Here is a 12,821-nt window from a genome sequence, read left to right as displayed (position 1 = left end):
AGTTGGTTGTGAGCAGTCTACAGTTGTAAACACTCCCTCGGACTTGGTGTCAAACCCAAATTATGCTTAAACATATTATTATCATCACACATTTTCTATAATTGTCTATATTTTTGTGAGAATCTTTTCCTAGCTCTTACTGATTTCCTTAGAGCTTTCTCATGATCTTTCAGGATGATGTAACCCACTTCCAGAAGCACTAACTGAGGTCATCATTTTATGAATATATTACCCCAATTAGGAGTTTTAACGTGATGCTTTCAGCTTCAAGGGAGACCAGATTACAGGCCATCTGGCAAGGCAGAATGTGCATATGATGTGGGTAGCTAATACCATAAGAACTTAAATGCTTACCCTGTGGTTCAGTAGTGCCCTTTGTTAGAGGGGTGACTGCAAGGATATTACTTGGTCAGGGGCCGAGTTGTTCCTTGCGTGCGTGATCCTTGCTCCTGTGGTTTGGCAGAGTCCAAAGATTTTATAGCTTATGCTATTCACTCTTGGAGTTGTACTCCTGTGTTCATCTACTTCAGCTAAATTGCTAACGTTTACTAATTTTGCTAAATAACATGCTTAGGAACTCAAGGCAATACTAAAAATAGCACAACATTATTGCTACACTTTACTTCGTGTTTCTACAGGCAAAGTCATTGCTTTCAGATTTTTCCATTTCTTCTGGAGGGTTTTCAACATCAGGCATTAAGTGGCTGAGATGCAAACATTTATGATCTGGATTTGCAAACACTTTTAAGCTGATATAATCTCCGAAAGAATTGGTCCTGCTCTATTGCTACCTCTGGCCTTTTGTTCTGTCCCTGCAATGTTTTTGCTTATACTGGCATGAACATTTGCATGGCCAGACAGTGAATCAGATCAGGGAGCTGATTTGAGTTGAAACTAATCTGGTATGGAAAAAAAAAAGTTCCTGTTTGTTCTCCTTTCCACACCCCTATTTATGCAAGCAAGAGAGCGAAGGTGACCCAGGGATATGAATGAACAGTCATGTGGAAGAGACAGGGGATAGCTGCTTTTCATGGTAGCACTGGTTAAAGGTATTTTGAAACGACATCCTTGAACCTTCATCTGTTCCACGCCCTGTGCAGGCTTGCCAGGAAGGAGTTTTGACTCCGAGGCTGGGATTTCCAGGTGTGCTTCTCGGGTGGTGGTGACTGCTGAAGTAGCAGTTGCTGCTTGTGCCAATTCCTGCCCCCACATTGTGTCAGTGTGAGGATACGTAGTAAACACAGACAGTGGGGAAGCACTCTGCTTCCTGAGGTGTGTGATTTGTCATTCCCCAGCTCCTCTTCCTTCCCCAAGCTGGTCAAGTTTTCTGATCTGGATCATGTGGGATGTCTGTAGATGAACAGCTGTGGAGGTAATGAGAGCAAGAAAGGGAATCTTCTGCTTCTGGCTTGACATAAATAGTCTGAGGGATTCCTGGGCTGGACAATTCTGCCTGGCGTTCAACAACACATGCATTCCCAAATAACTTATCCCCTTTACTTCCAGTTTTTATTTTCAAGCTCAGGAATAACCAGACAAGTGATTGTTTTCTTCATTGCATTGATCTATTTAACTTATAGAACACACGCTCTCCTTTTAGTAGTATTTAATGGTAAAGGTAACAAAAAGGAACTGAGTGACAATGTTTAAAAGGTAAGAATGTGAAGGAGTAGCTACTTCTAGCTCAGTAGTATTTCAGACCACCACATCACATCACTTTCTTTTTACCACTCTGTACTTTGTATTCAATATGATTATTTTTCTCCCTGTCCTCCAACCCCAGCATTTTTCTTCAAAATGGAATTGAATGTCTACCTTCTCTGCTTCTGCAGTTCCTCCCTACTCAGTTTTAATTGTCCACTTTGTAAACATGAACGCATCTTTTCCAGAGACAGCTTTCTACTGCTGTTTCATCCACAAAGAAAATGCAAATTGAGTCAGAGAGATGCTAAAAGGTCAGGAAGCATAGAGGTAGAGGGATTTGTGTCTGCTTAGCTCAAGAATATTCATTGGAGATCCTTGTTTCCTCACCTGGTTTTCTTCTTTCTTAAAATTTCAAAGCCTAGCTATTTGCCTACGCTGTTTGATGCTTCTAACATCATATTTTAACTACGGGTATTCTATTTCTTACTGTAATCACAAAGGTTTTCATGCCATGTTTCCACCAGTACAGCTGGTTTATCTGACACAGGGAATTTTGTGGATAGACTCTGCTCCAGCCTGGGACTCTCATATAGCTGCATCTATGAAACTATTCCAGACTGTGTTTCAAACAAGAAAAAAATCTGAAAATCCCACCATGAAAGTACAATTACCATTAGCTTGAGGGAGTTGAATGGTGTATCATCATAAATGTGCCCTGTTTGTTCCCACAACCGATCACCATCTTTCAAGCAAGTGGTGACATGCAGGCATTTGGGAAACTATTGTGAAGAGTCCTTACTCTCAGCGCACACAAATGGTAAACAAAGTGCAGTATGTCTTATCTCAGATCTTATTTATAGGTATCTTCTTTGTGTCCTGGTTATAGGAAGGGATTAGAGTAATCTGGTGCATGCTGGCTACAGAAGGAGGGCTTGAACAGTGAAGGCTCTGAACTGAAGATGATTTTAGCTACTGACTTTTATGTGAAGATCATACTTGCGTGTTTTTCTTATGTCTCAGTTCTGGTAGTCGTAGTAGAACATTACCTACTTACGGATAATGCAGAGCAAAATGCTCAGTTTCTACTGCATTTGACTCAGATATATAAGCATATACTACCTGAAATCTTGAAGAAACTAATGTGCCACAAGAATTATATATTCAATATTTCTTTGTAAAAATCTCTAAATAAATATTTCTTGGAAGTCTGCTCATGCTTGCATAGTATACTTGGAAAACATTCTCATTTTTCTCCCATTACTCAAATTCAAGCACAAAATTATTTTATGGAAAAGTGAAGAAGGTGTCTGGAAAAGAGTAGGCATTCCTCAAATTTTTGGGTACAAATTGCTTTTCTTGGTTTTTGAATTTGAATTGTAAGTATTTTACAAAGTGGGTGAAAAAAGGAATGGGGAAAAAAAAGAAACATTCAGAAAGCCTCTGGTATGTAAACAATAAAGTGTGTTTCTTGAGCCAATGTAGTAACACTTGGTTATTCTCCCTGAAACTTGTGCTACTGCATTTCCTCCTTCCCTGTTCATTAAAACTTGCATCTCCTTTGCCTGTGATATTTGTTATGCCAGTTGAAGTATGATGAAAGAATATTTACACTCTTTTTTTTCTAAGTGTATTTTTGTCTGATTGTAGGCAAAAGCACTGGAGATTTGAAAGCCAGTTTGTTTATCAAGTGATGTGGGATATAGTTGTAGAATAAACATACCTATAGTGATTACGTAATGTTGATAAAATTGCTTTCACCACCCACCACTAAGCTAACTCGTGTTATCCTGTGATGGATGTTATCGAATACTATTTTTCCTCTTCTGATGTTACATGTCAAAGGGTTGCTGTTGATTTTATTTGTACTATCTTGAGACATTTTTGCGTGAGATACTGTTCAAGTCTCGATTCTCCTTTGCTGGCCTGGGTTTGGCTTGTCTGCTCCCCTTTTCCAGGGGCTTGTCCTCGGCATGTGGTAAACTGCTTTCCAGCTATCCTCTCCTTCTCAAATGAACTTTGCGGGGTCCGATGGAATCCTACCACAGCAAAGGCATTGGGGACTGTTCAGAAACCAATCTGGATTTAGCTTGCTCGTTTTGTTCAGCCACCGGGGTTCAGGGGAAGCACTGGTGATGAGGGATTCTGAATTTAGTCAGCTGTTGGATTTGGGGTTTTGACTCTCTTGAAGGCAGGGTTCAGTTTAGTGAAAGGTGGTAGTCCTGCAGTTACTATGCAGGATAACCAGAGATGTCAGATGTAACAGAGCTATCTTTCAATCGCTTAATATTTCAGGCTGAGAAATTGCCACCCTGACACAGGTCAGCTGAGTTGTGACACAGTACAGGCCAGAGCACAGCCAGCTGTGGGCGGCACATTTCTACATCAGTCAGAATCACCCTCCTCTCAAGGCTCAGCCACTGCAATTTTGACACCTCTTGTTTTATATCATGGTCCTGATTTCCAGTTCTGGAACCTTTTGTGTTAGTATGCGAGGGAGAAAGTGCATGGTATTGCTGAGTAGATCCATACTTAAGTTTCTAATTGATGACTAGATCCATAAGTAGGCTTGCTGCTGTCGACAAAAGGATGTCTAGTTCCTTTCCCAGCTGGGTCATTCTTCCTCCTTTATACTGGCTTGGTGGACTTCCAGTAACATGGCACAACTCACCTAACCCACCAGAACATAATGTATCTGCTTTCATGTCATCTTTTGGAGCTGCTGAATGGTTGGTGGGTTTAGTACATTGCGTAGGTTTTGTGCTGGGTTGAGTGAGCACCAGAGACTGTGCAAAAGAAAATGTGTGTGGATGCGGGCTGAGGCGACGTGGTGGGAACCATGACTGCCAAAAAGGAGCGCTATTGCAGCAGCTCCAGCTGTGACATGCAACTCACCCCTGTTCTTGTCACTACAAATCTGAGGCTTGTTTCTAGCCAGATCAGCTGGTTTCACTTGGAATAGCCTTTCTTCTGAGATGATGATTCTGCTACTTTTACAGACTGGAATAATAATACGGGCATGTGTTTGAACAGATGAGAGTTCTCTCTTCTGTGTGAAAAGGATAATGTAACATTTTGTCTCCGCTTGCTATGTGTGTCCTGAGTAGCAATCTAGCATTTTTGGCATTTTTTTAGTGGGACCTCTTGAGAGTTCTTGTTCTCTGCATTGCCTAAATGCAACGTGTCTGACTGAAGACAGCTCACTTGTGGTTCTAAAGCCAATTGATGCTATTATTTTGCTTGGCAAGGGGAGATGTTGGAAAACTATTGCTTCCATGTATTGTTAATCCTGTAGTAAAATGAGCAATTCTCTCATGTCTAGCAGTAGGGAGTTAGGGAGCCTTTCCCTTCCCTGTGGATTTTCTAGTGGGATTATAATTTCATGTATTTTAGGGAAATATGATCTACTGCTGATAAGGTAATAGTTTCCTTCTGTTCAAGTAGACTGTAAAAAATTTGGCAGAGCTTCCTAATAGCAGACAGGAACATAACGAGAAATATATCTAGTTTTTTTAAAAAATTACGTTCCTGACTATTGCCTGTATCCTATGTATAATACATATCTTATATATAATTACACAGGGACATGCATGACATTGCTGCCCTTGGAACAAGTTCTAGCCAAAGGAGTAAACAAGACTTTCAAGGCGTAAAGTCAGTCCCAGTGTTTTGGTTTTGAATTATTGTTCTTTGCCGAGTTTAAGTGCATAAACCTGGCTGGCAGTGGGCCAGGAAGACTGCATTTCATGAATAGCTGCATGATTAAAGCCTGCACAGCTTCCTCTCCTGTGTGGCAGGGCTGCGATAATTTCAGTGCACAGGAACGTCGTTGGGTGGAGTGTGCCATCCTGCCGCTTGTGCGGTTCCCCTAGGCAGGACCATGAGTGTTTTCTGTCTCACAGAATTTCCCCCCAGCATGAGTAGTCACTCTGAACTTTAGAAATAAAATAAATTGCTTGTTTATAACTTTTTATAAATTTAGGAACTACACACCTGCAGTAATTTGTTTAAAGTTTAACTAATTGGTTTTGAATCAAGAACTCTTCATAGAATTGGGTAATTTTGATTTGTGAGTAACTTTGCCAAGACACTAAGACCAAGTCAAATTAAGAACGTATAACCCGAACGTTAGATGTGCACTACACTCCTCATTCTGTTATTATGGATCATTATTTTGCATTGTGGTTGGACAGAGGGAATTTGATGAATCAAGATCTAAGCAGAGCTCTTGATGGAACTTGTACAACTTCTGGTTGTTTAAAGGTCTGTTTTAAGGAGATTTCTTCAGTACATATCTAAGTTTATGCCACAGAAAACAATGGCCAGTATATTGTCATTTTCTCTACGAGAAGCAGCTGAACTCTTGAATTTACCTACCTGGTAATAATAAAGCGTTGGAAAGGTCTTGTCCAGGGTGGCGGTTTGCTCGTTCTCTGCTGCTGTTGGTTGAAGTCCAATTCACATTTTCTGGAACAGATAGAACCCTACAGCTCTTTTTCTCTTCCCCAACCAATGCTTATTCCTCACCTGACCAGCAGAAGTAACATCTGGCTGTCTCTTTAAGTAGCAGTTTGGTTTTTGTGTGGTTGGTACCTGCTGCAGACAAGGTATGAGGCATCCTGTTGCAGTTGCCTGGGGAAACATTTATCTGCCCTAAAAGTGGAATGAGATCTCCCAAGTTTTATTTTACATTGCCTGTTGAAGAGTAAGGGTGGGAAAATGTTTGGATATTCTTTGTGATTTAAATTTCACTCTTTGGTTCAAGCATGAAGGATTTCACTTTTCATTTTGAAATGTTCAGCAAGCTGTTCCCTCAATCACATGCATATAACTATCCCAATAATATTTTTTTTGTGTACAAGTTTGACCTTAACAGCAGGTGCTTAAAACATTCTTGTCCAAGAAAAAAAAGTCCTTATCTTTGTGAGGCTTTACTCTGGGAAATATAAATATTTGTTTTCAAAAGAACTCTGCTTTTAAAAAAAAAATTGGCTCTTGGAAGGTACATGTGCTCAAATGAACATACTTTTCAAAATGCAGCACTACAGTACCAAAAATATTATTCATAGGGGTTTCTTTTTGTTTGTTTGTTTTTTTGTTTGTTTTCTCTTCTGTGGGATAAACCTACTGATGAAAATTGAGACAACTGAAAATTATAGATCGGCAAGCATATGATGCTGCTACACAGGCACAGTTTTACATGAACAACTTGCCAAACAAGTGTTATGTGTTTTTGGGTTTTCCACTTCATAATATTTAAGAAGACATAGAGTGAAAAATACTCCAGAGCCTTCTCTGCTTGGTAAAAATTGAGTAACAGTTCTGAGATAGTCATTCCAATGCTGCTTTGCATTTTCTAGGATTATGATTTTTCCCGATGGAGTGTTTCTTCCAGAATAAAATACATGAAGATAGAATTGACTGAGAATGATTTGACCAGTCAATGCACCTACACAGGCAAATACCCAAACCTCAGTGTGCAAATTTTTAAATGCAGTGTCATCTTTAGCTTGTTTATGACTATCAGCATAAAAGGTGTTAGCTCATATAATCATAGTATTGTTTTGTACACGCAGTTTGGAGAGGCTAAAGTAAAATATTTGTATTTGTCAGCCATACAAAATAATCTGCTGTTGATCAGCTTTGTCCTTCTCTTGCAGTCACAAGGACAGGGCATCTGTAGGCCACGTTTTAGAACTCTGCAGGCTACATTTGGTCTTTGGGCTGCATGTTGAGCAATCCTCACTTAAAACCTACAAGGCAATTACCTACAACATGCTCGAAGATGAGACCTTCCAATCTTGTCAGATTATTTGGTGGCTGCTGGTTGCAGTCTTAAAACACAATCACATCATTACATTCTTCTAAAAAAACCAACATAACTGCATTTATCCTATTTGATCATTGACCCATGAGAATCCTGCTTCATGCTCTTCATCCTGCTTCACAAAAAAAGGACGGCTCTGGAAACCAGCACTTCTTATCTTGTGTAAATAACTGTGAATGTGGAGGTGTGTTAAAGCACAACAGCAATAAGTGGCTGCAGATAGGGACATGTGTTGACTGTTTAGGAGAGAAAAGGTATTGATTTGCTTCTTTGTGTGCCTGGTATCTTTGTGGAGAAGAGCAGGTGGCTATAAATGTGGGTATATATTTGTGTGTATGGCTATAGTTAGTTTTTTGGAAAGCGTGTTCCTGTTGGGTTTATTGGAAAGCCAACTGTGTACAAAGCTTCTCTCCTTTAATCGTCTGTGCACCACCTTTGAGTTTGCGTGGTTTATGCTCTCTGTGCGTCCATTGTGTACATCTAACAAATACCTTTCCCAAGTAGAAGTACAAAAGCTTGTCGAGTTTGTAAATGGTAGAAGGGAGGTGTATGTGTATTTATTTACTTTTAAAAGCATCAGTAGTTCCATAAATATGGTCAGGTTAGAACTCTACAGGATTAGTTTTTCAGAATGCTTCTTTCATTTTGGTTTATGTGATATTAACACCAAAAAAGACTTTTGAAAAACTCGTGGTTAGTCGGTATGGGAAATTGATGTTAACCAGAACCTGCCCCTATCAGCTTTTGCTGTTACAAAATCTGTTTTCATGCATGGAATTGAAATAGTGTTTTCTCCCCAAGATTGCACTTCAGCTACAGTTTAGAGCAATCAGATTGGTTCTGCTGTAGGTTTTTTTTTTCCGTACATCTAACCACATGTTCCTGATTGGGCCTTTTTTTCCCCTGCCTCATTGCTTCTCACAGTAAAGCAATGCAGAACACTAAAGCAACACAACTCTAACCTGGAGAATAAACTTCACTCTTACTTTTTGCAGAAAAATTCAGAAGTAAATGCTTTGCACTTTAATACTTTGGTACTGAATGTTACTTTGATCTCCGTAGATCTATGTAGATTTATAGTATGTAGGTTATAAAGAAAATGTGGTGTGGTGCACGTTTGCATTTAAATTTCAAACTTCTTATGGCTATGTCTTATGAGAATATTTAGTTTTGTACTTAGTACAGCTTTAAAGGAAGACTATTCATTGCACCGCCTCAAGAACTGCTCAACTAAGCCAGGAAATACTAATAAGATTGAATGTTCAGCCTTAACTCTTTGCATGTTTACATTAAAAAAAAATTTAAATCTTAAAACCTGCAATTGCGTTGATCTCTTCACATACCTCTTTAAGATATACCACTACACTATGTCTCATCTTGTCTTGCCTGTGCATTCTATGCAAGTTTGTTTTTGGTGTGGCTGCTGGAGTTAGAACAGCTGACCTGAAGCCATCAGCAAATGAAGGGTCTGTTCCAGCCAACTCATTTCTGTTACATGGGTTGTCAGTGGGGAGAAGTAGACCCCTCAAAAGGCGGTTTAGTCCTGTGGATCTTGGGCACCTGTCTCTGATGAAGTGCCCTCTGAGGGAGGCTCTCTCCATCTGTCCGTGATAAAAGGAGCTTGTATCTTGGATCAGATGCCTAGAAGGGGTAGGGGTAGAGTTGGACGAGGTGATCTGGAGAGTTAATGATCTGTTAGTTCAGTTACAGGGGAGAAGGTAAAACTGTGTTTGTAGAGGGAAAGGAGAGCGATAACCACTATAAAATGTGAATAACATATGGCTGTAAAAATTAATGAAGTGGGGAGGGAAGGGGGCTGAAAAAGAAGCAATAGCTAAGATTACTTTTCATTTTTGTTCAGAAATGCATTAAATTTTAAGATGACATTGAAAGACTTTAGTGATCCAATTATTTCCAAATACTCTAATGAAAACAACATTTTCTTGAATTTCAGGATATTACTCATTTGAAGTTAAAGACGTGGGAATAATTACATAAGCATTTACCTATTGTACCCTAATTCCTAATTTTTTAATTGATCCATTAAATACTGCTTCCACACGCTATTGCAGCAAGGGAAAACTTATCTAAAATTGAGCATCTGCTTAGTAACTGAAGGCAAGCTATGGTTTACACCTCTATAACTGTGGATTACAGGCAGAGAAACAATTTAGTTGTCAACAGATTTCAGCAGAGGTCTCTTTAAATCCTTTCTTTTTCTCCTGTAAAGAAACAACACAAATAGAAGATCCCAGGAAACAATGGAGGCGAGAACAAGAGAGAATGTTAAAAGATTATCTTATGATAGCCCAGGATGCTCTCAGTACTCAGAAAGAACTGTACCAGGTGAAAGAACAGAGGCTAGCACTTGCACTGGATGAGTATGTACGGTTGAATGATGCCTACAAAGAAAAATCAAGCTCTCGTACAAGCTGTAAGTATGATTGAGAATACAATGTACCTTTGATCTGTACCTTGCGGGGGATCATGCTTCTCTTTAGGGTGAGTTTTCAAAGTTTGCTGTGAACACCTTGTACTCTGTCCTTTTCAGAGAAAGCATCTCTACTTTTTTTTTTTTTAAAATATATAATATAAAGATATTCTGGTGGAGTGAACTCTCTTCTCGCTGATACAATTGAACTCCTTTGAGCCCTGGTTTAGAGCAGTTGGCTCTGAAATCTATTTTGTCATCCAGTTTGTCAGAACAAAATTCTGCCAAATCTAGGTTCAGGGTAAATAGGATCTCTTGCTCTTGCACTTTGTGGCTGCCTACTGAAATGACCCGACTGTGTTGACAGGTGTCTGCATAGACCAGGAAGAGAATTTGTTGCTGCTTTATGAGAAGAGCATAGAGTAATTTTGTAGCCTGTATCTTGTGATCAGGGCTGAAGTAGAGATACATATTGCAATGTTGGGCAAGGAATTGGCATGCAGTAAAGTACTGTCAGGCCTGTTGTTGGCCTGTCTTAGAGGTAGATAACATGATAAAAGTAACATATACAGCTGCAGAACTGCGCAGCAGACCTCTGAGACATCTGAATAAATCTCCTTCTGCTTTTGAAAAATCTCTTTAGAAATTACAGATTCCAGAAATAGGTGATCACAAGATGGCTCAGCTAGAAGAATGGAAACAGAACGCAAAGGGTAGAAAGCCAGGGAGAATGAGGTGCTACTTTAGCAACTGGTGTAAACAAAGGAGGAGAGATCAAATAGTGGTGGGGGAAAAGGGGGGCAATTTTGACGCTTCGTTAATTATTGCTATCCTGCTGACTGCTGTATAAAAGGACGTATTTCTTTACAAGTATTACATTTTTCTACACTTTGTAGTTTTAGGTTAATGTGGATTCATCAAGGAAGGGACTAGTTAATGATTTAAAAGTACTTATATACTTGTCCTTTTCTGTCTTTTAAAAAAAGTGTTCTCAGGCTCCTCATCAAGCACAAAGTATGACCCTGACATTCTGAAGGCTGAAATCTCCACTACAAGATTAAGGGTGAGAGTGCTTAACACAACGTTCATTTATATTCTGTGTGCAAAGTTTATGACTGTAGAATAAGCAAAGCTTGAACTAGCAGATGTATCTTGTACCCTGGTACTGAAACCTCCTAATGTTCTCATTAAATACCATTCAGAGGTTTTTAATGAACTTAAAGCTCTGTTACTTTCAAATAACACATTTTGGAGAAACTTTGACAGATATTCTAATTAGATATGGGTTTAAATAAATCAGATAACTATTTTCACTTGTGTGTTTTTGGTTTCAATAGGAAGAGTAAAAATCTTTAGGTGAAAATAGAATAGTAGTAGGTCAAGGTGAGCCTCCAGCTAGATGATTGTTTTTACACCATCTTTTTTTCTGTGAGAAATGCACTATTAGCTATGTGAACTGCCTCACAAATATCCATTGGTTTATAAAACCCTTCTCAGTGGCAGTGTGAAACTCCTCTCTCTTTTGTCAAAGTAGAAAAGTTCAGATCAAGAGTGGAAGTTTGTGTTTGCATTTTGAAATTGGTAATGAACAATAATACATTATTTGATCGACTATGTTCAGTATAGTCACCTAACAGACTCAGTGTGAAGAACTTTGATTCACAGGTTAGTGAATTTATCTTGAATAAGGAGGAAATGGTGTGGAAGACATGTAAAATCTATACAGGGAGTTCATTTACTTAAGCTGCAGCACATAACGCTCTTTGGATAGCCTGGGCTTTCTGTAGTTAGTAATGAACAAATTAGATCAAATCTTTTTAACCAAAAAGACAGCACCTCAGCACACAGCCCTTGGGTGAGGGCTGGAGTACTAGACTGCGGGAGCAGAAGTACAAGCGACAGCAGTTACTCAGCTCTTCCATTGCCCCCTCCTGGTTTTCGTGCAGAGCAGCAGTCTCAGAGTAACATCCTCCATCACCTGCAGTAAGTTATGATTAGGAGTCTAAACAATTAATGTTTTAAGGAACTGTGCAATAGCTCATTAAAGTTTTAAACCCCAGTATAAATCACGAGTTGAATACACTATAAAAGTGGTGTATGGATACACCTGTTCATCCTTACCAATCTCAGTCTCCTTTAAGGAGAAGAGAAGGTGGTGAGTGAGAGAACTTCAGCACCAGAGGAGGTGGGAGGAAATATTTTATAAGTTTAGTAGGTAGAGTCAATGGCAGCAAGGACCCTGTCAGGAAGATGAATGAAAAGACAAGGCAAGAGCTTCTTTCTAAAATGAGTGGAACGATAACAGATGTTCCTTTTGGCAAGGGGGATCAGCGTTGTATTTGGGAAATTAACAATATTGTTAAAGAACAAAACACATGACCAAACAGAATCACCTACAAGTCAAAGAGGAGAAAATTCAGACATAGTCCTGTGCTCAGTTTTTCCTGTTACTTAGTGCTGATCACCTCCCGGCTCAAGATGCAGAAACGGTGAATCATCTTCTGGCTGAAGATTTGTTCACTGAGGAGAGAGGCAGATGTGTTAATCACAGTAATTTACTTTTTTGCCTTTCTTTGTTGGTACTTGGAGTCAAGGAGCCTACTGCCTGCTGGTTCCCAACACCCAATTTATTGGCATTGCAAAGTCCAAGTTGCGTATGTGCCTAAAATAGGTGACCTGAATCTTGTCTGCAGAGTTTAGAAGGGTGCAGTCCAAGAATATCTGTATCAGCATAAAGTGTGTTGTTATCCAAAGCCACTGGATATGAAAATCATTGAGATAAGAAAAAGTGGAGCCCTGTGATGCTGGGGCTGGAAAGTTGTTTTCATGGAAGATGGCAAGAGAGGTATGGCTATTCTCATAGTTTCCCCTAATCTGAATGTTTAAGGATGCTTGCTAATATGCCACCTTTTGGCATTTTAC

General features: G+C 39.4%; 1 protein-coding gene across 1 annotated transcript in view; it reads left to right on the top strand.

Moving 5' to 3' along the window:
* WWC2 (WW and C2 domain containing 2) overlaps positions 1 to 12,821 on the top strand; it is a 63,805-nt gene that overhangs the window by 2,910 nt on the left and 48,074 nt on the right. The window contains exons 2-3 of the mRNA XM_009865760.1: positions 9,699 to 9,902; positions 10,886 to 10,962. Of these exons, the coding sequence (XP_009864062.1) occupies positions 9,752 to 9,902; positions 10,886 to 10,962 (228 nt within the window). The 5' untranslated portion in view covers positions 9,699 to 9,751. The remainder of the gene's footprint in view (positions 1 to 9,698; positions 9,903 to 10,885; positions 10,963 to 12,821) is intronic.

This window comes from Apaloderma vittatum, unplaced genomic scaffold (assembly GCF_000703405.1).
Source record: "Apaloderma vittatum isolate BGI_N311 unplaced genomic scaffold, ASM70340v1 scaffold7973, whole genome shotgun sequence".
NCBI lineage: Eukaryota > Metazoa > Chordata > Aves > Trogoniformes > Trogonidae > Apaloderma > Apaloderma vittatum.
The sequence above is the reverse complement of the archived record's forward strand: the minus strand, read 5'-3'. Positions and strand labels throughout refer to the sequence as shown.